The sequence below is a fragment of the Danio aesculapii genome, chromosome 15, assembly GCF_903798145.1.
Source record: "Danio aesculapii chromosome 15, fDanAes4.1, whole genome shotgun sequence".
Lineage (NCBI taxonomy): Eukaryota > Metazoa > Chordata > Actinopteri > Cypriniformes > Danionidae > Danio > Danio aesculapii.
In genome coordinates, this window is record NC_079449.1 from 28,144,669 (window position 1) to 28,171,616 (window position 26,948).

General features: G+C 34.4%; 1 protein-coding gene across 2 annotated transcripts; it reads right to left on the minus strand.

The window, feature by feature from the left end:
- Window positions 1–1,854: 1,854 nt before the first annotated feature.
- supt5h (SPT5 homolog, DSIF elongation factor subunit) lies at window positions 1,855–26,144 on the minus strand. 2 transcript variants are annotated; one of them, XM_056473312.1, is made up of 29 exons: window positions 26,041–26,144; window positions 25,462–25,560; window positions 24,030–24,186; window positions 23,816–23,881; window positions 20,842–20,853; window positions 18,801–18,870; window positions 18,652–18,720; window positions 17,486–17,551; window positions 17,361–17,391; window positions 17,189–17,257; window positions 14,765–15,016; window positions 14,511–14,600; window positions 13,279–13,349; window positions 13,078–13,183; window positions 12,900–12,993; window positions 11,103–11,239; window positions 10,786–10,941; window positions 10,551–10,697; window positions 9,129–9,275; window positions 8,896–9,021; window positions 8,728–8,812; window positions 7,390–7,512; window positions 6,717–6,819; window positions 5,898–6,025; window positions 5,715–5,820; window positions 5,481–5,639; window positions 5,229–5,397; window positions 2,289–2,492; window positions 1,855–1,971 (listed from the first exon to the last, which is right to left on the minus strand). In XM_056473312.1, the coding sequence occupies exons 2-29, from the start codon at window positions 25,540–25,542 to the stop codon at window positions 1,870–1,872; spliced, it is 3,126 nt and encodes a 1,041-aa protein (XP_056329287.1). In that variant the 5' UTR covers window positions 25,543–25,560; window positions 26,041–26,144; the 3' UTR covers window positions 1,855–1,869. The 2 variants fall into 2 exon arrangements, with proteins under 2 accessions (XP_056329287.1, XP_056329288.1); XM_056473313.1 differs by having other exon boundaries at window positions 25,462–25,580; window positions 26,041–26,118.
- Window positions 26,145–26,948: the final 804 nt, after the last annotated feature.

A 26,948-nucleotide genomic window follows, 5' to 3' on the forward strand; every position in this document is an offset into this window, starting at 1 on the left:
CATTAAATTTGGGATGCTCATTAGGAGGCGATATGTGTAACACCAATGAATATTATTTGCCTCTGTTATTGCATGTTTTTTTTCTAAACTCTTCACTGTTCATTCCTTAAAGATGATTAGCTGATACAATCAAACTGTGCACTATGAAGCATGGATTTGACATTTGATAAAAGCTTGACATTAACCTTCTTGTGGATTTATAACAAATATTTTCAGATTTTTCTTTTTTTTTGTAACTTTGTCGAAATGCTACACAAATAAGCAAATGTCTTTAGACTTCTCATTTGAGGAGGGGAAAAAAGTCATGGACCTGATTAAAAAAGCTAAGTTTCTGAAGAAAATAGCCTTGTGCTTGTGTTGTTAGCAATATTGGCATCAGCAGCTGTGTTTCCATCCAAAGATCCAAAATCATCACTTCCTGATTAACTGGTGCCAAATATCAAAAATAAAACTGAATTTGCTGCGTGAATCGTTTCTTTATTTAATAATCAGAAGACAAATGCCGACGTGAAATGAATGCGTGATGGTGTTTAAAGGCTTGAGACGTGGAGCGCAGACGCTCTTGTCAATTCTGGTGGTAATTAATAATATAATAACACTAATACTGAAATGGTTAAAGCATTTTAGAATGATCAAAACAACCTTTCAGATGTTTTACAGTGTGCTCAGCCTGCTAGTTTTTTTCCATTCACACACATTTTTATCATCACATGATCTCTTATAACATCACATGACTTTTTTTATTGCACATACTGGAATTTGTTCGGTAAACATGTTTCCATCGCAGTTTATGCGCATCTTTTCTTACAGAATAAAAAGTTAATCCTACTCGGTTATGTGCATATGTTTTTTATGCGCAATTTTAAAACTTGCACATCATGGCATTTCCTTCAACCGTTTTTTAAATGCATATCCAATGTGCATAAAAATAGGTGGATGGAAACATAATTAGTGCAAATTTTCTGAAATGCTTTTTGCTTAAATGTATAAAACGTTTTAAAAACTAAACAAAACATCTTTTTCAGATGACATCTAAACAACAGAGATGCCTAAAGTAGGGCCTGCGGGCCAAAGTTGGCCCATTGAAAGCTTTGATTTGACCACCATCCAATCTAAGAAGAGAGTGAGAATGTAGGAGAGAGTTGGGGCAAATGACTTTAAAATAGATCGTCATTTCTAATTTGATGTCAGCTTTTTTGTTTGTTTTATTGCTGAACTACAAAAAAAAAAAAATCAAGTTTCAATTATGAATGTTATGAATGAAGGATTTTTAAAAATGTAAACAACGTCACTCGACGGATAGAGGACTATGAAGAAGACATAGGCGAGCAAATCAAGGCAATAACTCCATTCTGTTATAAATGAGATTGTTTTTTGTTTTTACTGTAATAAGTTCATTATAAAATGTAAAAAAAATATGATGTATTAGTTAATATAAAGCAATGTTTTCTAGTTATTTTTCAATACTATTAAATAAATTAGGAAATTACCCATGGCAACTATATTCACCTTCAGCCCTCTATCCTCAATCAAGTCTGGTTTTTGGCCCTTCATAAAAAAAAAGTTTGAGCACACTGACATAAAAAAATAGTATTTTCATATCCAACTTCAACATTTAATTTCCCCCATTTTTGAAAACTATCAATACTTATAAAAATATGTTTATAGCTGTCTAATCATAATTATGAGAGAATTAAAAAATAAATTTAAAAAAATCAGTATTCAGAATTGTGCACCTCCAAGAAAAGAAAAGAAACTGAAAAAGCAATTGGGCACCCGCAAGACACCTCCACCTTGAGATTGCCAAAGACCTTGCATTAAATAAAACATAATTACAATAACTCAATCACTTGTATTTCCATGAGCTAATCAGTACCTTATTGTTTTGGTTGGTGTTACAGGCTCCAGGTGTTCGCTTGAAATGCTAACAACCTTCTCAGTGTCTTGCAGGAAAACAGAGCACATTCCTCCCTGTGAAAAAGAAACAGGATTAAGTTGTTGTTGTTGTATTATTTTTTTTTTGTTAGACGTCACAAGCATGTAGCAGTGACGTCTAATAATAAAAGGCTCTAAGAGCTACTTAATCAATCAATGGTTCGCCAGTGTCTCAGTTGCCAAATCTAAAGCTGAGCCATAAAACTGGGGTGTTAACTATTACCTGTTAGAATCTGCAAGCAGAAACATGTGGGTTATGGATTTGCATATTCCAGTTGGCCGTCATAAAGTATCTAAATAGCCAAATGAATCTGACAAATGTCTAAATGAACAAGATTCAAAAGTTGACTCACAGTGACGCTGCGGATAATGCCGGTCTGATTGATGACGGCTCCATCCAGGAATGTGTCTTTCACACGCACCATGATGTCTGTGGTGACCCAGTCGTTGGAGGCTTGGTCAATGTTGGAGCCAGGGGTGTGAGGGTTGTAGCCTCCAGGAGACGGAGCGCCAGGAGTCATGGGACTGTACCCTACCGGACTGGGACTTGGACTGGCCTGAAGATCAAATAGAACACAGTTCAATTCTTTATCATTATAAAGCCAATAAAAAGACATTTTAAAGCCAATAATTAAGTCGTATTGCTCCAAGCTACACTGAATCAGCAATTGAAACATTTTTAAAGGGCAAATTCGTTGATCAAATATTAATTTCAGTTCATTAAATGTTTTTAAAGTTCAGGAAAATATAAATATCTATTATACAAATATCTACAGGGAAGATATTAGAATATTGATTATAAATTAATTTATTAATTCACTCAAGAATTGATGCTATATATAATAATTTAACATGATTAATGCAGATCCCGGTCTAGTTATAGCACAAAAAAACAAGAATGGAATTGATGTAATGTATTTTTTATTTAATGCCATGTCAGCAACCAAAGCTATTATCATGGCAAGAACATTTCAATAATAAATATACAATTAAAAACAACAAAAAAATTAATACATAAGGTGAATAAGACTTTTTTTTTTTACTGTTAATACATGATAATAATTCTAAATATTTTTCCTGGTGTCACTTTGTTAAAAATGTCCTTAAGACTCTAGCCTCTGCTAGACATTCACTCTGCTTCCTTTGTTCACACTTAAAATTGCTCTGAAGAGGCATTTTTATATCTTGTTGTTTGAGTTGTTGTTGATTAGACATTATTCTTTCAGTTTTATTTAAATTGTTGTCTGTTATTGTCATTTCTGCAATCTATGTTTGTTTTTCTTGGGCATTACAAATGTGCTATATAAGAAACTAAACCACAAACTTTAGAAGTTATGCTTAAAAAGCCATAAAAGTAACAGGAATTCTCAACCGGTGGGCCTCAGCGATCCTGCAGGTGGGCCGCGAGAGAGCTTAAAATGAACTCTCAATATTATACTAGAATTTTTGGATTTCATTATTAATATGCTATATTAAAATGATCAAAGTTCTGCACTTTCTCCTGTTTTCTGATTGATTACTTCAAACTCAGCCTCATGATCGCATCTGCAGCTAGTACACACAAGTCTGTTCATTCCCAAAGTGAAGTGAAAGTGTTTCTTTGTGTATTTTTGTGTAAACTATTTAATATATCCTCATAGTTGTCCAAATGATGGTCCTGTGAGTGTTTTATAATAGACATGCACCCATACAGGAGGATCTAGGCTCAATTGTGTTTCTGCCGTAGAATGTAAAATAAACTTGGATATGAGCTTCAGACGCGCTCTGGCGGAGCTTTTCACTGTTCCTGTCAGCGATCTCCCAATATCCAGCTGCAAACCCAACCGCCATCAGATTGACGCGTTTTAATATATAATGAGTGTAATATATATATATATATATATATATATATATATATATATATATATATATATATATATATATATATATATATAAAAGAGAGAGGAGAGAGAGAAAGAGATTTAATATAAAATAGTTTTAGTTTTATATAGAATTAAATTTTAAATTTAAATAATATAATAGAAATAATAGAAGGCACAACAAATATACATAAAAATAATTAAATAAAAGTTTAAATGAGCATTTCATACAAACATTTTTTAGAAAATGTCAGACAGGTGGATCTTCAAAAAATGATTAGAGAAAAAAGTGGGCCCAAAGTGAAAAAGGTTGAGAACCCCTGAATTAAAACATGTAATTGTTTGTTGTAAAGATTCGCAATAATGACAAAAAAACACTAATCTTTACTTCCATGTGCAGCCATGCTGTCGTTGTAGATGGTGTATTTCGGGAAATTTTCATATTTTCATTTTCTAGCTCTTACCTTTAGCCCTACGCCTTCAAGCTAAAGAGAATTGGGACACCCCTACCCCTTCATGTGAACACTCAAAACTAGGTGTAGGGGTAAAGGGAAGGGCTAAGGGGTAGAATTGCGATTGGGCCTTAGTCTAATCTAGTCTTCTGTGAGAATGCTACCTTGCTTAAGGGTACTTCAACAAAATGAGCTGGTCTCATGTCATTTTGAACAAAACTATTTTGCTTGGAGTTTGCTTCAAGAGTTTGAAACAGATTTTCAATGTATACTTTCCAAAGAATTTTGCTCTGGCTGATAAAGAGCTTTAAACTACAGTTGGCCCATGGTGGTAACATAATAGCTAGATGTGCTTTGAGCCTCTGCATTTGTTGCACAAATGAAAATATGGCAATAATCAATTTATAAATGTGACATGACTTGAACTGAAGAGCTTGTGCAAAGATACCCACATCACTATGATTAAAGTGTACTAATTCTTCTTTGTTCATTATGTACTGCTAGACCCACATGGAATCTGTGCATGCAGAAATCCACAGATTTTTACCCCATAATTGAGTCTATTTATTTACTTGTAAATGTATGTAAATGTATATTTATTCAGTTTAAATTAATTTCAGTAATATCATTGACTAATATGAAAATGTCCATATGATTTATTTATTTAAAATACAGTTTGTAAAGTCATATTTTCTGTCTTTGAGTAGAGATATTACAGGAGAGTCTTGCTTTGTTTACCAAATAAGTGGATCTAATTGGATTTGCATTATAAACACTAAATAAAAGTTAAAAATTTGATTTTTTTACTTTATATTTTAAGTTTTTAGTTATGATACTCGCAAAATCATTCCACATAAATCCACAGATTTTTTTTTTCAAAATTTAGCAAAGAAATAGCAATAAATGTCTGCAGATTCTCTCTGGTCCTATTTTATATATTGCTGAAAAAAATCTAGAAGTTGACTAACAACCAAAACTGTACCTGGTAAGCCATGGGTGATGGAGTGGGGTGGTAACTGGCAGGCGAGTGTGTGTTTTGGTATCCCACCGGGCTTGGCGCCACTTGGTGGTAACTCTGTGGACTGGGACTGGGCTGGTAGGAGCCCTGGGGTGAAGGTGCTGCATATGGGGAGTATTGGTCTGTGTTGTACCTATGGCGCAAAAACACACTCACTTTAATATAATCTATAAACAGAATAAAAGAAAAGTATCCGAGCATCTAAACGATCCTCACATAGCAGGAGTCCCAGGAGTCTGTGGGTTATACTGAGGGTTGACCTGCGGAGAGGGCACTTCTGGGTATCCAGGCGTCTGAGGATTGGGCGTCCCACCATAGCCTTGAGGAGACGGCGAGGGTTCGTCATCATAGGCGAACTCATACTCGTCGTCAGGCCTGAAAACAATAGGAAAATGCGTTGAAGCAAAGGTGCATGGGATTGATTGCATCTGGCCGTGTTGTGCTTCTTACCGTGATGGTGTGTTTGGGTTGTTGGGGTCCCACGCACCACTTTGGCCTGGTGTCCTGCTCCCATCATGAAGAGGAGTCTGGGAGCCATAGTGAGGAGTACGACTTCCTGTGAGCAATTAAAGGTTATATTAATTAAAGATGTTGTAGAATATGTCTAAAAGAACATATTTGAGAGTTTCTTACCATCATGGAGGGGTGTCTGGCTACCATACATGGGAGTACGTGAGCCAGTACCATAAATGGGTGTCTGGGAACCATACATCGGGGTTCGTAGATGAGTGGAACTTCTTCCTTGTCTTTCTTTGCCACCGCTGATTCGTAGAAAGCAGAAAAATATAAAGGTGGAGCAAGTTACACATTAAATCTACCACTAACATTAAAAAAATTTGTCGTGGTTTCTAAAAAAAAAAGTAATGAAATATTACAATTTAAATGTACATTTTAAAATAATATATTTAAATATGCCAATCTTAATATAGTACAGTATTGCCACAATATTTAAAAACAATTTGTTTAGTTTAAATCGAAATATTATTTGACAAAATTAGCATTTTAGTTTAACATCATATTTTTTATTATATAAATGACTCTTCATTAGCATAACATGTTTTCTCGATCGGTTTAATCCAAACATTTGAACAGCAGTGTTGAATTACAGATATCAACATATTAACAAAGGGACCATCTACCCAGAATGTTCTGAGAAGTACAATATGCTCCTAAAATTGGCTGATGCTATGAGTTCACTGCAGCAGCTTATGGGCTGAAGGCAGATCAAAGATACAAACATACAAGACAAACAAAATATAGTCTGTAGAGTAATGAGGGTAAGGGAGTGGGAAGTAGAAGCAGAGACTATTGCACTTTTACTGTTAGCTTGAATATGAATAAACAAATGTGGATAAAGCAGAGGAAGGATAAATGTTGTGTGAGTGTTTATATGTTGAAAAAAAAGAAAAAGAAATGCTGCAGGTCAAGTTACTTGGCCAACTGATAACATACACAGTTGTAAGGCGCTGGCGATCCACAGAGATGGTCTGGCAGGTTGAGTGGAGCTCTACCCTAGCGGTGGATTCTGTGGCATCCTTCACCACACCGATGTAGCCTGAGGAAAAAAATATATATTTCATGATTCATGTTGCTTATTTAAATACATGACATACTTCATGTACACTGGTCAACAGTGCTTTTCATATAAAATTATATTGCTTCAAATTAATTTGCATGAAACTATATACATGTAAAGAGTTGCATGAAATTTGGTATCCTGTCAAATTTTCACATTTCAAAGCTCAAATAAAGCAAAATAAGAACCGATTCTGAACTGATTCCTTTATTTTAATTTCCAGGAATCTAGGTAGCTTTACAGCTATTTCGCCGTTTCATACTGTCAAGCTGAGATTAAATAAATGGTTATATACAATGCATTGAAATTCTTAGACATTATGTGTGGCTTTCAGTGCTCCATTATGTCTTTAAAAGCTCTTAATTTTTCCACCCTGCCATTAAGAGCCATTATTACTGTTCATATCTAAATTTCATATATAGTAATGAACCTGATGCTACCTCTAGCACAATATTAGGATTCTTTAAAATGGTATAATAGGGTCAGTTTAAGCCACATTTAAAAAAATTATATTCTAAAACAAAAAAAAGTCATTTGAAGTGATTAAACCTTTGTATGGTCCCTGGGATATACGAACAGTCTGGCCAATGAGATCATTGTCTCGTCGTCCACGGCCTCGGCCCATGCCGCCACCACCACCACCACCACCACCTCCACCTCCACGCGGCTGACCTACAGGAAAGTAAAAAACAACAACAACAACAACGATCAATTTATAATTATAAAATAGCTGTAGGTCAATGCTAGGATCCAAAAGCTCAAATTAGATAGACTACAACTTAATGTTGCTAAAGAAACGTATTATTGAATTACAAGCTATGGATAGACCATATGGACAAAATTTTTTTTTCCATATTCATTAAAACGTAAACAATAAATGTTAAATCTCCATTTTCTTCAAGTTAAAGGGCAGATTTTTAAAGTTTTAGAAACCAGACACTTAATTGTTCATTTAAACTACTCATTCATTGTCAAAACAAGGTAAACGCATGTCAAACAGATTAACATTTCAGAAATGATAAACATTTATCCATTCATTTAACTTTCTTGTTCCCTGACTTGCACTTAATTCGTGTGCAGTAAAAACAATATCATCAGTAAAACTATATTTAAATATTCTGACCTTACTTCTAACAATGTAAACATCGTCATGCATCACATCATACATTCAGAAGATCATACAGCTCAGGGGTCACCAATCTCAGTCCAGGAGGGCCGAAATCCCTGCAGGGTTTAGCTCCAACTTGCTTTAACACACCTGCCTGGGTGTTTCAAGTATACCTAGTGAGACCTTGATTAGCTTGTTCAGGTGTGTTTGATTAGGGTTGGAGCTACAATCTGCAGGACACTGGCTCTCCAGGAATAAACTTGGTGACCTCTGATATAGCTAAAACAATTCATATATCATCCCATTACCATGTGAAAAACTAACCAGTTTCTTTTCACATGAAAACACTAGACTTAACACATTCAATTTTAATACAAATGCTGTAGTGTGATAGCACAAAAGTGATTGAATGCCATTACTCCTTTAATACACATCTACATAATATCAGACCCTAGAAAACAGAATCAGTTTTAAATTGCACAGGTATATTTGTAGGAACAGCCAGCAATAAATTTATTGATTTTTAAGTATTCCATGAAGACATTAAGCATTTTTTTTACTTTAAACATATCCAAACCTAATTTCTATTCATTATTATGCATTGCTAAGAACAATGTGGTTAATGTCTAAAGGAAATTGAGGAAAAATAATACATCAGTAATAATCATCATTTAATTGCATGTTTAAATACTGGAAATACTTCTGTAGGACTTAAATCTTCCCCGAAGCCAGATCTTCCAACACTGTTTCATAACTCTTAATTACATGAAGACACTTACCGCCTCCTCCTGGGTGCATTGGGCTGCTGATGCGTGGGCTCATGGGAGCAAAGCCGCCCACTGTAAAATTGGTCACATCTCTGGGCTTTGAAAATAAAGGAGGACTGTTTAATGACTGCAAAGTTGTGAAAAGCATTTGTGTCCAACGTTGTAATTAGACTGACAAACCTTGGAGCCGCCTGCCAGAACAAGGTGACGTGCTTTACAAACAAACATGCCTCCATTTTCAACCAGCTTCTTGCAGTGAAGAAAAGCAAAGCCTCTGAATATGTGGCGAATTTCACCTTCACGGCCCTGAAAAATAAATAAATAAATAAATAAATAAATATATAAATCACACAGAGGAAACCCAATGCAGTTTTGCTATGTAATAACTGTCAAAGCAGGTTTCATGTAATTACCGAATGAGGTCCATCAATGACTTTCACAATATCCTTAACATGGATGTTGTTTTGCTCAGAGTCGAGAGCGACAGCAAACCGGTTGTCCTTCCGCCTGTTCACTGCTTGGTGCCGTACTGTTAAAACTTTCCCATGCATGTTCAATACCTGAAAACAAGTCATTTTGGGGGAAAAAAATCTGAGTTGGCAGAAAACATCAATCAATATGAAAACTGTAGGAAAAAAAGTCCTACCTTTCAATCAATGACATGAACAACAAGTTTGACTTTTTTCATGTTTGTTAAAAAAAAAAAAAGACCGTAGTCTATACTGAATGTTTTTATAATTTATTCTGCTTATTTAAATACATTATCATTCAAAAGTCTGAGATCAGTAAAAACTTGAGAGTTTTATTCAAGTCATTTATATCACTTTAAACGTTTTTAAGTCACACTTTAAGATGATGTTCCATTAGTTTTAGTTACTGTGTTTACTATTGTAAGTTAAGAATGAATGATACATATACAGCCTTTCTTAATTATAGTTCAGCATTTATTAATACATTATTATAATCCCACGTTTTGCTTGTTAACATTTGTTTATGCATTGTGAGTTAACTAACAACAAACAACATTATTTTCCGTATCATTAACAAAGAACACATACACACTGTAATCTGTTATATATAAAGAGTTCATATGCAAAAACCTCTAAGTGCCATCTGATATTTACTTTTAAATGAGTATTTTTCTGAGTTTTTGCATCTGAACTCTTCATATATATATATATATATATATATATATATATATATATATATATATATATATATATGTACTGGACTAAATGGAGCCTCATTGTAAAGAGCTACCAGATATCCAATTTAAGCGCTGTAACTAAACATGACTTTTCAGCAGTCCTAGGAAAAATTTAATTATATTAACAAATAATAAAATATATACTTTAAATAGTTTACATCACTGTTTTTACTACATTTTGGATCAAATAAATGTAGCTTTGGTGAATATACACACACGAGAAAAAAGGGTAAAAAAAAACGCAATGATTTTGTCTAGTTTATTTAGCTGAATTTAAAAAATAGGTATAATGGGCAGACATTATTCTTAAAAGCAAATAGAATGGGTTGACCTCTGAAATCATTAGTGCATGTTGAAACTACATACAACAAACTTTTGTTTGTGAAGCCCTGATTCATGGTATTGTTGTCAGATGGATTTGAAGATTTGACATGTTACCGCAATACAAACTTAGAGACTGCGTGACTAAAATACAGCCCTGGGGCACTTCTAGGATAGGCTCAGAGTAACCTGACTAACCTTAAAAAGACTTTAGAGAGATTGTAGTAAAAAAAATGACACTCAGCAAGTGCATACAATTAGATGGTTTTCTTTACTTTTGAAGAGGTCACTTTCACTAGGCATTTACCTGAAAGGTCTCTCTCTCCAGCCTTACAATGACACCTACAGTTTGAGGGTCTAACTGTACTAGCTCCCCCCACTCATGCTGGCCTCCAGCATCCACACCTGAGGCTGTCTCAGAGCACAGCTGCAGGTCCCGGGGCAAAACTTTCAACTGCAACAGAAACACAACATTTTAGACCAAAAAAAAACAGTGTTGTTTTTCTAAACGTGGTTTTCCTTAGTTTAATAGTGAAACCTACCTCATGCATGGTGAGATCAGAGAACAGAATGACAAAGTTCTCCTCCACACGGACTATGAGGCCTGTATCCCCTTCATAACGCCCTGCAATGACCTTCACATGGTCACCCATACGAAAATACTTTTTCAACTCATGAGCTGGAAACTCAAGAGGATCCTAAAAGAAGTCAGGAGAGTGAGCAGATAATCAGTGTAAAAAGGGATTTTTTGCAGAATGAGATTTTCAGGATACTTAAACACATTTCACGGTGGCTTAATAGGACCAGGTGAGCATGATTGACATCTCATTCACACTGCAGCTTGTGCCAATTTCTTCACCTTGAGGTCCTCGTGCTTGGGCATGATGGTGATTTTGTTGCCATCCACACTCAGGATTTTGCCCTGAAGGTTGATCAACTCCCCTTCACACACCTCCACATTATCTCCTGCCTGGAGATTGTGTTCCCGCTCTTTACCTGCCAAAAAAAAAAAAAGATAGCTGTGTAATTCACAAAGATTGCTCAATAAATAGTTGGATGGTGTTCAAATTTCAAATCCTCCTGGGAAGATTGCATTCATGAGTTAAGACATTAGATGTTTTCAAGCAGTGAAGTACCTTTTACAAAACGTGTTTTTGTAGTTTTACTATAAATACAATGTGCCTTTTTATGCTTGTCAAATTTTTAAGGTGATGTTAATTTGTAAATGTATGTTTTATGAGCTGTGCATGCGTAAGGAGAATGTGTGTGTGCTAGCGTGGGCTTTTTTGGGGGTATATAAAGATCCTTGTCTGTTATTGCGGGAGTTACAAGTTGAAGAGAATAAAGAGTGTAAAAAATAGGAAGAACTGTTGTGGGGATTTGATTTAATAAATTGTACGGTTATATTTTCAATCATTACTGTACACAATTTTGTAGATGGCACTTATACGATTGTAGTGTAATAGACCAACAACATTAGAATTTACAGTCAAAACAGACACTGCATCCATTGCACTGGACATGTTTTCTCACAGACACGCCATCATTCATGTACTTTCAACACAAAAAATATTGATATCACTTAAATGTAGCATTAAACATGCTGTGTGGGTGTTGTTTACAGGGTATAAATGTAAACATATTTGCAGGGTTTCTGCAGGATTCACAAAGTCTAAAATTAAAACTTTTAAAGACATTCTTTTTTAAATGCTTTTTAAAAAGCATTTAAAGACGCACCTTTTTGGTCAAGCTTTTAATTAACAGTAGAAGTGTTTCTGTATTTGGATTTTTAGTTAGTTTTAATATGTTTTAACATGTTCTTTTATTCATACGTGTTCTTTTTACTTGTTTTCTCTTATTGTAAAGCACTTTGTGACTCAATGTCTGGGAAAGGTGCTATATAAATAAACCTTTACTTTACTTACTTTTTAAGACCATTTTGAATGAAATTTCAGACATATACAGGATTTTTTTAATAATATATTGTTATTAGTTATTTCTTAGGCACATATTAAAATAAATCTTCAAAACAAGCAAACCCTATACACATTTTTCAACACAACCTATCTTAAAAATAAAAAATAAAATCTTAAAAAACTATAATAAACTAAATGTGAGCACAACCAGTCTGTCCAGGTCAGTGTCCTCACCATTTAAGGACTATAAATACACAGAGAACTTTAAAACAAATATTACTGTAAAGGACGATAATTAAACCATATACTGTAGGTAAATAGTTTTTAACAAAACTGTATTTATATCTCTGAGTTCTATTGAAATGGATTGTTGGTAACTGGAAGACTCGTGTATAATTAAGACTGAATTTCAGTGAATTTAAGACCTTTAAGGCCTAAAATCTTTAGTTTTTGAAATCCAAGACATTTTATAACCTTTTAAGACCACGCAGACAGCCTGATTTGGCCTTTCGGTTACAACAGCACTAAAAACTGTTGTATGAAGAGTGTTTTACAGGCAAGTTGCAGAAGTATTACATACTTTTATCTATTGCAAAACCATAGTTTGTGCAGTAAAGCGATGTCTAATTAATAAAATAAATAAATATGATAATTTGTTAGCCTACTTAGAAAGTTGCATATTTAAATACTGCATATCACATGTAATTGTTGTTGTTTTTTTTTTATCTAGATGTCTTTACCTGTTGTTTCTGTGACCACTTCAAGGTCAATGCCCTCTGGCTGGTCTTCAAACTTCTCCAGCTCTGACAGAGTGGGCTTCACCCCTTCTGTGATCTGTGCAAACATACACACGAGTTGAATAAGTGAACAAATAAGGAGCAATTAGGTAGAACTATAAAGCGCTCCCAGAACTCTTACCACAGCTGACATGGCAAAGCTTTTGAACAGGAAACCTTTTCTGCTGTAGCGGTTCGCTTCAAATATCATGAAATCACCATCATGGCTGACCTCACCACCAAGAGACCTGTGAAAAAATAAAAAAATAAAAAAGCATGCATGCGTGTTAGTACGCATGATGTGTTTAGGTAGGTTTGATTATGAGGCTGACGATCAAATCACCTGATCTTTTCAGCATCAAAAAGCCTCTGTGGTGGCCTCTTGAACTTCTTTCTCTTTGCAAACCAGTCTTTCTGTTAGATGAACAATAAAGCCAGAGTCAGACCACATGATGTAAAAAGATTATCATTTTTAAGTCTCTTACGCACAAACTGGTTGAATTTATTTGGTTACAAATGCATTATAATTGTAAGAAGAATAATATTGTGAAATCAGTTCATTTTTATGTATTTTATCATGTCATTTAGTACTCAAATTGTGAAGCTGAATTTTCAGCATCATTAAGGCTGGCTTATATTCAACACGTCTGCAAGTTTGCTTAGGTGTGGACAGCAAATGTGATATCATCGCGGTGTTGGCAGATCTTCACTTTGGCTGCGTGCTGCCTAATTTCGGCTGGTGGAGCACACCACATTTTTTGTAAATTTTGTAATTCAAAGATGCAGTACTTGGGAGCCGAGTCATTGCAAAGCTGGGTAAACGTGCATGTGAACACCTTTAGAAACCAAAAACAACTGCCTGTGTAAAGTCCTATAGTTTTCTTTTGAAGATTGAGTGTATATTTGGTGCACAGGTTGTCAATAGCTTAGGTAAATTATGTTTTATTTTGAATCGCATAAAAGGTTTTGCATTAAGAACGCAGTTATATTGACCATATATGTAGCCTAAGCCTCTACTAAAAGCTAAAATTTTCTCTAGTGTCAACCAAAATTATCCACAACTTATTTGTTTTATATATTTTAACATTCATTCATTTTGCAACTCTACTCGCCATCGTCTTTACTACTGTTTCACCATGACAGTCACTCCAAGTCGCCCCCTATTGTTGCAAGTATTAGTACAACAGCGAGCACATTAAGCATAAAAGCCTTCACAACTTGCAGCTGTGCACAAGTAGGTATCGCTGCAGCCCGGAGACCTCCAAGTGGGAGGGACTTATGCCTCAGGTTAATTCAATGAAAACTCCAGAAGGTTTGTACAGCACACTTAAAGCTTAAGTCTCATCCACTTGGAGCTGGTGCCGATCTCCATTTATACCCTTTTTTCTGTGCGGTCGCACTTAGTCGAGGCTCACACTGCAGAGCCAGGTGAAAGTATAAATCAGCTTATAAATTTTCTATCTTCAGTGCTCCTTAAGAAATCCTTCTAATATGCTGATTTTCCATCAGGCTAGATTTCTGACCTTTATCAAATATTAAGATATATTGTGCTTTTGTAAAAATTGAGAACCTTACCATACTCATCCTTGCTTTGATACGATCCAGGTCAATACGAGGAATCATTTTCAGCGAAATCGTATTCTGACTCGGTTCAACATAGTCCACCTGAAAAAGGTAAATAAAAAAAAAAAAACATACATCAATAGTTTATCACGGACATATGCAGAGCTGTATAACTAGCAAACCTAATAATTATTACCAGAACACATTATAGTATCAACAACAGGGAGCCCTTTCCAGTTACATCATCTATATGGCCAAGTACTCACCTGGGCAATGTCATCTTTATAAAGGCCTCTTTTGAGACGAACCCAAGACTTGGGTTTAAGGTTGGTAACTTCCTTCACCACTTTCAGCACATCTGTCATCTCTTTAATGGGCACCATCTGCTGGTTCCAGAAGCCCATGCGCAGGTTTCCCACACCCTCAATGGCAGCTTTGACATGGGTCTGCTTGTACGCCTCAACATAGATATAACCTTTGACATGTTCAGGGGCAACCACTGATTTGATTTGAAGTGGCTGGACAAAGAAACAAAAGCACAAAGTTAATACAAATACATGTATGCTAAATATCCTGTCCAAACTGTAGCACTCCTCTAATGTCTATTGTAGGTGTGAGCCGGTATAAGATTGTGATGGTATGATAACCTTGGATTTCATGGTATCGTGGTATTGTGATTACTGCTCTAAAGTATGCTCTTTTTAAATGTCTGGGTAAAAACCACAACTTTTCCCCCATTGAACACAATATATTTTATTTTAAGGAACATTTAAAATATTTTAGAACAGTAGCTTTTGATGGTGGATGTGAATGGTAATTTTCTGCTGGAGATACTGCTGCCCTAAAAACCTAAATAAAATAGTAGCCAAAAACATGTTTATCTATTAAAAAAAAAAAAAAATTATAAATAAAAACTGCGCTTATACTGTAGGAACGGTATAACGGAAAATTCTTGAAACCGTTTATCATCCGATGCTTAATCTAATTTGACCTACAATATGCCTTTGGAGAAAGGATTGAAGGATTTTATAGATTTATTACTGAATTTATTTTATTTATTTATTATTTAACATCATGCCAGAATCAAGGTCATCTTCAAGGAACACATTTAATAGGTATACAATTCAGAAAAATGTATATCTAATATTTTAATATTTTGTTGTGCACCGTTCTCATGCACAATCATTGATTTTGTATCATATTCTGTCATATGTGCTAATATAAGCATGCAAAATCTTTATTAATTATAATCAGGGCTTGACATGAACTTTTTTGATCACCAGTTACTGTGGCTAGTAGTTTTCTAACATTACTAGCCACTCGCCATTTTCACTTGCCACAATTTGGTTGCTGGGAAAATATATTCCACATGCGTAAAATTTGACTTTGGCATGCTAAAATTACGTGATTTAGATCTTGTGTTATTTCCACATGCCTCCTCATTCATTTAATTTTTTTGTGTTGTGTATGAGCTGGCTCAATGAGCATGAGCAAATGGGTTGGTAGTTTCATTTCACATGACTTTTCAGGGCTCAACACTAAAGATTTATCTCAAATTTGATCAAAACAAAAATAAATAAATATTTCTTAGCCTCAATATTGAAATAATGTGTGAAAACAAGCTAAATATAGCTGTATACGTGCACTTTGATCCAACAAATTTTTTTCTTAAAAAAACAAACAAACAATTGACATTTAAAAAAAAAGATTGCCATGGATCTAAAATAATGGCTAGGTGTCTTAAATCACCAGTTAACTACACATAAATGGGGAGTTAATCTCTTATTAAAAGCAATTCTATTGTAAAAAATGATAATTAAAACATTAACAAAAATAACTAAGCAAAAGAAAGCAGGTGATCCACCGAGTGATAAGGAACATTTGATCACGTGCATAAGGTAAGGCCAACAATAACCTGTTCAAAGAATGGTTTAAAGCAAAAGTGGCAACAGATGTTGGTTGCAAAAAGACATTTTAAAAACATCTGGAGCTCTTGAGAGCAGCAGAACTGTGGGTGCATAAGCATCGCTTTTTGTCCAGTCTATTTCAAAGGTTCGATCGCAGCAGTAGCGTTTCCAGGCACAGCTGCTTCATGCCAGGAAACACGAGTGCGCATGCTTTTTAAACAGTTGCAAACATCACATCACCTGTGCACACAAGTGATCATCCTGCTTTCTTTTGCTCTCGAGAACATCATTTTTGTCAGTCGTACCGCTTTATTCTAAGATCACATTTGCATGCATATTTGGCCATCCTTGTTGTCGAACCCCACTTTTAAGAAAACTACAATCCAAAAATTAGTTTCAACCAGCCAAAGTGGCTAGTGTGAGAGGCTGTCTTACCCACCACAGCTGAAATCTACCCTCATTTGGTGGGTAGGCAGGTGTTAATATCAAGCCTTGATTATAATAGGTTTTATTTAGGTTATTTTAATAGTGTTAAAATACATCCAGGTGATACTTTTTCAACTAAATGAGTTAAACTCACTGTTATCTGTTTATATTAAAAACAGTGCAGTCAGACAGATTATGCTAGGACACTTATTAAGCTCTGATGAAGGTTGTACGGTTTGTGTCTTACATAGCAATGGCTGAGATGGTGTGAATCAGTTATTTACCAACCATGGCACTTACAGTTTCATGACAAACTAAATGGGTCTAAAGAAGAGAGAGGAACTATGGAAAAAGTACCGTGTCGGTGCACTGATAAGCAACGAATTTTCGCATCAAGGAGATTGCAGTTGCTCTCTCCTCTCCAATCTGCAAATAAAAACGAAAAACAGATTGATTAAACCTTGCATTTACCATAGCCTCATTAAGTCATCCATTAACCCCATTAATCTTAAGCATTTCCAGTACTAACCTTACACTTAACCGTCCACAAATTAGGATCCCTGAATAAAAAAAAAGGGGGGGGGGGGGACAATTAAACACAAGTCCACTTAATTCAGCATGTTTAATGATCAATAAATGAGAGTTTCTTCATACTTGACCCCAGGAAGCAACTGTTGCTGTGTGATGTCATCAGAAAGATCCTCAGAGCCGCCATAGAAGCTGAGGGAAAAGACAGAACAAATGGATTTAGTAATCAGCAGAATAGTGGCTGAAATTTCTTTGCTGTACTTGTGATAATCCACAAATAAAAAGGCACTTCACGGTCTTTCTCTTAGCTTTATGACCAAACTAAAAGAATATTTGAAGGTTTTCACTGCCTTTAAAAAAACATATAAGCATATAAGCATACCTGCGTGTTTGTTAACTATTTATGCAGTGAATACTGCTTATTTTTATTATTCCAGCTTTTAAGTCAAATAAATGCTCATTGTTACAAAGAAATTCTCACAATAACAGAGAGATGTGTGTAAATCACCAATTCATGAATCCCTCAGAAGACATTTCAACTAAAACACAGAGTAATGTAACTACGGATGGGTACCAAAACTCAGTACTTTATCGGTATCAGTGCTAAATTATAAAAGACCGAAGTATCGATAAGCTCTGACGTTAATGGTTCTGCAATCGGTACTGGAGAATTATTGCTGAATAAACATTACTTACAGTAGCATAATTTAACTGACCAACCTTCTCTAATTCGTGATATTTGTCTGCACAGTTGGCAATCTCACATGAGAAATGCTTGTGTTTCCGCCCAATAGTAAAACGTCTAAAAAAAAAAGTATAAAAGCCTTCACAGCGCACACAGCGGAGGCTTGCGCTAGGCTCACACACATAGCTCATGACACAGACTCGCGCACACACACACACACACAGCTCGTAAGCTTGCAGAGTGGCGGAGAGAACCAAACGGGTTGTATTCTCCGAATGGACAATATATGTTGGTTAATGAGCATCATCATTAATATAAACATCGCTGTTTTTTCCAGCCAGACTGGTCAAGATTACTCGACACCCAGAAATCCTATATATTTGAACCAATCAGAAGACCACTGAGGATCTGCTGAAGTGTTTTCAGAAAGGTTTAGGTCAGACTTTAAGCCACAGATCCATGGGCGGAGTTTGGTATGATATTTGAAGCTAATACTACCAGCAGAGAGGCCAATGCAGTAAACCAGCATTCCTTTAATTCCAACATATGCGATTGGCATCTTTCATGACAGATGACAGATGGAAGATTTGAGAGCAGTTGAACTTACTGTTCGCCTCCTGAGGACTTGGCATATTTTCTCATGTAATACTCCCCCAGAGCTTCCTCACGTGAATCTCTAAAAAGATAAAAAAACAGGTATTTGAAATGACCTTAATTTCAGCAATGTGAAAGTGTGAATGTGAAGTGTTCTCGCACCTCCAGAGATTCTGCAACCTCCTTGAACCCGAGTGATCCTCATCCAGAACTACATGGTCAAGGTTGGACACTTAAATAAGAAAACAGAGAAAACAATTATATGGCTAGAAGAACAAGAGGTTATATTGCAACTAGACAAAAAAACTCCATAATTACAGTAATTGTTAATGGCTGTATTTATATCCAGTGTAATAATCTGTGAATAATTTAATTAATGAGGTAGAGGCCCACATAGAATCTGCACGTGCAGAAATCCGCAGATTTTTAGCCCTTCATTGAGTCTATTTATTTACTTGTGTAAATGTGCGTAAACTTATATTTATTCCGTTTATAAATTGACTAATATGAAAATATTCATTTAATTTATTTACAATACAGTTTGTAAAGTTGTATTTTCTGTCTTTTAGTAGCTATTTTATAAGAGACTTGCTTTGTTTACCAAATAAGTGGATCTTATTGCATTTGCATTATAAACATTAAATAAAAGTTGAAAATGTATTATTTTTTATTTCATTTACAAAGTCTTTAGTTACGATACTCTCAAAACTCTCCAATTTTTTACTAAATTCTGTGCAGAAATCGCAAAAACGTGTGCAGATTCTGTCTGGCCATACAAATGACTCAAGCTTAACGATAGACTTAATTCAAATAAAATTTCTGTACAACTGTGAGATGTTACATATATCTGAATGTATGTAACAGAAGAATTGTTCCGTTTTCATATCAATGGAAAGAAACATAAGCAGCACACAACAAACTTCAAAAATAAGGCACTGCAAGTTTTGTTTTTGGATTTTATATTTTGCCTTACATTCAATAAAGAAACACTTTTTAGATCAAGAATACAGTAAAAAGTAACTTTTTGAGTTGCAGTATATTTAAAATAAAATTTAAACAGTTTTTTCCTGTTATGGAAAGCAGAATCTTTTAAGCGGGTATTAATTTTCTTTTGTCAGAAATATGTTTTATGCTAGTGCCAAATAGTGATTACATATTATTGTATAATATTACAAATTACTTTATGTCCCCTTTGATCACTTATTATATCCACACAGAATAATTAAGAAAAAAAATTGTTTATTAAAAAACAAATACAAAAGTGCTAAATTATTGAAGTATTAATTTTTCTCAAACAATAAACTGAATGCCAATCAACAGTTAAAGGCAAATTATTAGTCACCTGTTATAATATTAATAATAATAATAATAATAATAATAATAACAACAACAACTTTCACAGTTTTTCCCATAATACTTTTTTCTTCTGGAAAAAAATCTCATTTCTTTCAGTTTGGCTGGATAATTTTTTTGAGGTAAAACATTTTTTTAAGGTCAATATTATTGACCTTATTCTTCAATGCGGAAGTGCGCTCATTTTTGCGATTGTTTTTGAACTTCCGACTCAGCTGTCTATGGGAGAAATGACTAGGAATAATAAACGGCACAAAACGGTCAAACTACTGGCTCTACACGCAAGTGTTTTCATGACTATACAGACAATGTAGAATAACATAATAAGAAAATATCAGTTTGCAACATCAAGCAGCAAACAAAGCTGTTTTTAACGTCTAAAAATGAATGTAAGTGAATGAGACCGGAAGTCTCGAGCCAAAAAGATTCCAATGGCTGCGCCCACTCGTACGTGAAGAATAAGGTGAATTAGCCCCTTTAAAATAAATTTTCGTTTGGCTGCAGAACAAACCACTGTTGTCCAATGCCTTGCATAATAACCTGATCAACCTAGTTAAGCTGAATACTAGTATCTTGCAATATAACTAGTAAAATATGATGTACTATTATCAGGGCAAAAACAAATCAATTATTAAAAATTATTTAGTAAAACTATTATATTTTTAAAATGTGCTGAAAACAAATTCTCTCTGAATATTACATTTTTCAGGGGGACTACTAATTTTGTCTGTAAATTCATTTATGTAAAATTTGAAAAAGAACCAAAGCAGTGCATGTAAACAAAGCTTCAGATCACATAGTTTGACACAAACATAAATATACATGCACTCCAAAAGATTTAAGCACATACCTTCAGCCTCTTCTGCTCAGATCCAGCGTTGAGGAAGGAAGGAAGGGAGGGAGGAACATGAGCCAAAATACAATGTCATGAGCACACATGAATTTCAGGCAGAGACAGGACCAGGTGAACAGAAATAAAAAGGAAAATTAACACTGATGGGCAGGCTGACACTTGTGACATTTGAAAAATGGAAACTACATGATAATGGTGTCATGTCACAGTTAGCTGATGCAATACAATAAACACACTTGAATACTATCAACAGAAGGAAGTGGGTTTTCCTTTTTTTGTTCGAAGGAGCATTTTCAGGCAAATGACCATATAGTTAGTTCCTTTTCAGAACTCACGTCCGTCCCCTCTATTCAGTCCCCTGTTCTGTAAATGTTTTATTTGAAACGTTTAGTCTTATTTACTTTTAAAATGATGCAACAAAACAAAAAGTGTGCCATTTCAAATTGTATTTGCCATCCATGCTCCTTGTAAGCAAATTAAACATTAATGGTTTTAAACATCACAAACATGTTAGAGGGGTGCAGATCATGGGAATGGATTTTACCGAATGTGAAACAATGACTTGAGTAGGGTTGTAACGATATGAGATTTTCACAGTATGATAAAAATATTGCACAATATCTATGCTATATATCAAACAAAAAACTCTACTAATAACAATTACTTTAAAAAAATGTAAAAACAATAACCCCTTTTTTTTGAGTGAATAAATCCTGTTTTTACTAAATTTACCAATTTTAATAAAATCTCTCCCGTCTAAAAAAATGCATTCATAAAAAAAGTCTAAAATAAAGCTATACATCTCCCAATTAAAAAACTCAGAGATGTTTATTATATTAATTATTAATTATATAACACTCAACCAATGCTTTGATATTCACAGACACATTTTATATCTACATTTAGGCCTGTCACTGTATGTTTTTTGTTGTACGATATACTGCAATAAAACATATTGCGCTAAACAATATTATTGTCACTTTAAGACCATTTTGTGAAACCATTTTGTTATGCCATAATGACAATATAATAGCATCATAATACAAGAGCACTCTTCCAAAAAATACATAATATTCTATTCTAATTATAATCATTTGAACAAATTAATAATGAGGCATTAAAATCAGAATGTGAAAGCATATACTCTAAACTAATAAATAATAATAATAATAATAATAATAATAGTACACAAAAAAAGTGCAAAGTAAAACTAGTGGTGCTCACTGCAGAGCCACTTGGGCACAGCTGAGCTTCAGCAAGGGGGAGCTTGAGCTCCAGCTCCTCCTTCCGTGCACTTCTTCTATGAGTGATGTCACTGGGAGTTGGGGTTAGGGGTGGGGTGGGTGTACGCATTAAAACAGCTTACAGGAGGAGGAGCGAGAGCACAAGCTCCCCCTCGCTGGAGCTCAAATGGCTCTGCAGTGAGCAGTGTCTCTGGTAAAAAGCTACCAGATCTATTTACCCACATGAAAATAGTGTTTTTTTAACCACACTGACACGGTAACCTCCAAAAGAGATAGAGAGGCTATGCGGTCAGCTAAAATGTTTCTAAAATTGGTTATGTATGGGCGATATATATTACATTACCAAAAATGATTGAGATCATGTCCATGTATCGTGGGATATATTGATTATTGTGATTGGCCTATCTACATTTCATTTATTCACCCATGATCATCTTATGTGACATCATTATTACACTGTACTCAACGTTCACTTCTGCGTCAGGATTTATCCGACATCATTTGTTCATTCTTTGGGGGGAAAAGATGAAGCTCACACTGAAAGTCTGACTTTGCTATTTTCCTATTGGACACGTGTAAGCAAAGAGGGAGAGAGAAGCCGCGGAGAAGCAGAAAGTTGCTTATGCACAGTTATTTTTATTTAAAACTGCAGATATGAAAACCGTACTGTATGATAACCATACACGTTCAAACCGTCATACTGGTATAGCGTTACAACCCTACACTTGAGAATTAATCAGTTCAATTAGACAGAAAGAAAACAAGAGCAAGAAATCTGGAGTTGGTTTACCGTTAACTGAAGGAGGCATGCACAAGAAATAAGGAAACCAATGAGCGCAAGAAATACATACAAAATCAGTTCATACAGCATAGTTCATATACAGTACTTCATTTTAAATGCCTCCGTGTTGTCAGTTTATGAACATGATATAACTATAAAACAGATAGCACATACTGATAACAAAATAGATTTTATCTCCAATTCACAAGGTTTATTATTACAGGGTGTAAATATATATAGATTACACTATATATATATATATATATATATATATATATATATATATATATATATATATATATATATATATATATATATATATCTTTATATATATATATATATATATATCTTTATCTATATCTATATATATATCTATATATATATATATATATATATATATATACACCCCCCCCCAATACACCCCCCACACTCCTCTAACTTATACTCCTCACAATCACTGCACTATTTAACATTTGCACATTTAAAGTTCGCACATATTCATTGCACTGATTAATTTATTTGAACTGTACATACCCAGTGCACATGGACATTTGTAATTATGTTCATCTATCTGCACACTTCTGATTATTAATAGCATCCTGTACATATATTCATTTATTGTAAATCTTTGTTCATAGCTAATACAACCTGTATATAATGTTCACAGTACATCCATCTGTAAATATTACCATAGTTTTTCTATAACTGCACTTTATAACATGTACCTGTATCCTGCACTTGCTGCTATTGGACTGCTGGTTACACCAAAATTGAATTTCGTTGCCTTGTACTTGTACATGTGTAATGACAATAAAGTTGAATCTAATCTAATGTAATATAGAGATGGCATCATAACATCAGCTATAATATCAGTAGAAAACATAAAAATATATACATTTTGACAAAACAAGCAGAAATAATCAATTTTTTAAAATCAATTTCTCACCTTTTTCTAAGATGTCTTCAGCACCATCTTCCCACGGATCTTCATCTTCATACTCATCATCAACATCTAATCAACAACAAAAAAAATAAATGCATTTTTTTTTCAGATATAAAATAATAATTTAAAAAAACGCAAGCTGAAGATGTTAGAAACAAGTATAATTAGAAGTACTAATAAGAAATTTGCAAAATTGAAGTGTATTTTTTCTTCTAACCGGCTTCATCCAAGATGAAGCCACCGTGCCGAGCTTTCTTCCGAGGTCGGTCATCATCCTCCTCTTCCTCTTCATCATATTCCTCCTCATCCTCCAAATCCTCTCCCTCTTCCTCAGCCTTGTCACTGCCAGCTACACTTCCCTGTTCTTCTTCGTCCTTCAAGAGATTAATAATTAATAAGTTGTGCATGTTTACATTTCTGCATGTTTGCTTTTCTTTTTATTTTCAATCTTTGAACTATGATAATAAACTGTAATCAACCCTTGAAAAATAAAACGGACCGCGATAGGTCCATTTCATGTCAACCAGAGACCTTGAGTCTCTTGGCACTTATCGGAAAACATCAGCTTCAAAATGGATAGGAATCTAGCAAAGAAAGATCATTTAGCAATAAACTATCTACAGACTATTTTGAAGGACAAATACGTGAATAGTCCAGGAACAGGTGACTATCATAAGCACTAACTACATATTAGAAAATATATATTTTTTAAAATGCACAAACACCTAGACAAAGATGCTAATTATTTTCAAAAATGAATTAAATCAATGAGTGAAATAAATACATTTTAAATCATTAAATAAACAAAAACAAATTTGTTCTCCTTAAATTACAATGTGTTCTGTTTGACTAACTAAAAAACAAAACCTTTACCAAAAAGTATATATTGCATACCGATTTTTCACAGTATTTCCTATAGTTTTTCTTCTGGAAAAGGTCTTGTTTTATTACGGCTAAAACAAAAGCAGTTTTAAATTTTTTAAGGTCGATATTATTAGCCACCTTAAGTCACATTTATATATATATATATGTTTTTATTTTTTAACCAAGTAAAAACAATTACTAGGTGACTTTAAAATCTTTTCAAGAATCAAAGTGAAGCCCCTTCAAATATATTTAAACATTATTTTAAAATCGAAAAAATCATGTTGAGACTAGCAGCTCTGCTTCCATGTAATTGCAATGCATAATTACATTGGATAATGCAATATTTATTTATTATCCTGATAAAATTTTAAAAAGTCATTTATTCCCATTAAAGAAAAGCTTAAGATTTAGCCGACATTACAAGATTTAACATATTTTTTTAAAGTGAAATCTTTATTTTAAAAAAGTCACAATCAACAAATATTATTTTATATATTAACAGTTACAGTTCAGCGTTAATATCTGCATAAAACATATCTGTAATGCAGAATGACCATGCAAAATGTATTTTATAAGTTAACACAGAATACTGTAGGCGCTTATCTTGCATTTAAGGTTTCCTTTGAAAATTTCTGATTCTAAATCACTTTCCTAAATATATTCCAGGCATCGAAATGAATCTGTGGGTGAATGTGGTTTCAGCTGCGATATACAGGTATATTTATTGACCTCCAGTTGTTTTGTGATGATAAATGGTTAGTATTGTAAACAGTGTCTCTCACCTCATTCTCCTCCACTTCTTCAGCCTCGCTGCTCCTCTCACTCTGATTATCAGAGAAATCACTGTCCTCGCTGTCTGACATCTCTTTGTTTTCTTCTTTCTGTTATCCACACGGAAACACTGCCGTGAGAATCACATCAAACACAAGCAAAATCCTATAGATATTAAACAACGCATGAAGCAATAACGATTCGTTCACGATCATCACAATAATCCTGCCGTTAGACTAAAAGCAGATATTTAACAACATGACACACAGCATATGCGACCCATGATGTTTGCATTGGGATTTAATTAAATAAACGACGTTAAGCTTGTTATTAGCATATAAATGGCACGACTTAGGAATTTAACACAACATATTACCACCACCTAGTTTTATTTTGCGTATTTTATTGTGATGTGCTCTGGCTAATCCAGGCCATTTGGAATTAGCACATGTGCTAGCTAACATATGCCAGCCTTTACAAATGAAGCTCGTCGTGTAATTTCCACAGACATGTTTCAATTTTTCAAACAATATATTTAACGCTAACAATCATACACGCATAAATAAAACGCCGGTAAAGTTTAATTTTACCTTTTAACAGCTGTCTTGTTCGCTTTAACCTGGCAGCGAAGGCCAATGTTTTCTTTCCGTGAACTTCCGTAAAAACACAGACGACGCAGATGTACAGCGCCCCCAAGAGCTTTGGAGAAAATCCTGTTTCATGCTAAGAACAGTCACAAATAATACAAACAAATCAATAAGGATGTGAGTAGCACGATCGCCTCACAGCGAGAAGGTCGCTGGTTCGAGTCCCGGCTGGATCAGTTGGCAGTTTTGTGTAGAGTTTGCATGTTCTCCCCGTGTTCGCGTGGGTTTCCTCCAGGTGTTCCAGTTTTCCCCACAAGTCCAATGACGGGTAAGCTAACTTGTTTGTAGTGTATGTGTGTGTGAATGAGAGTGTATGAGTGATGGGTTGCAGCTGGAAAGGCATCCACTGCGTAAAACATATGTTGGATAAGTTTGCGGTTCATTCCGCTGGGGCGACCCCAGATTAATAATGGGGCTACGCCTAAAGGCAAATGAACGAATATTCTTGCAGTTAGTATATGCTTTTAATGCTCACAATCAGATTACAGGTACTGTAAAGCATTCAATCTAAAAACATAGCACAAAATAGAATGGCCAAAGCCAGGAAATGTCATGTAAATTCCTTAAAACTCTTGCTTATTTTTGAATCAGTTACAGAACTATTTGTAAAGGAGACTTAAGATAAAATAAAGACTTTAAAATCACCAGCCATTAGGATACATTTTTTATTTTTCCAACTAAACTGTATGTGTACTATTTAGGTATAACAAATTGCAGAAACACCTTTATAAGCAACTTGTTACCATTTTTGTTAATAATGTTTCCATTTACTATTAGGCATTGTTGTTTCCTCAAATAATTGTAACTAAAACAGTGCAACTGTAAGTATTTAAATAATATTATTCATGTGA

Bases quoted from the DNA above. Each gene is read 5' to 3' on its own strand.
- supt5h (XM_056473312.1), bottom strand. From the start codon at position 25,542: ATGTCAGACAGCGAGGACAGTGATTTCTCTGATAATCAGAGTGAGAGG. The intron at 11,240-12,899 runs GTAAAGACATCT...TTTTTTTGGCAG, and splicing joins AGTGGTCACAGAAACAACAG to GTAAAGAGCGGGAACACAAT. The intron at 5,640-5,714 runs GTAAGAAGCACA...TATTGTTTTCAG, and splicing joins AACCCAAACACACCATCACG to GCCTGACGACGAGTATGAGT.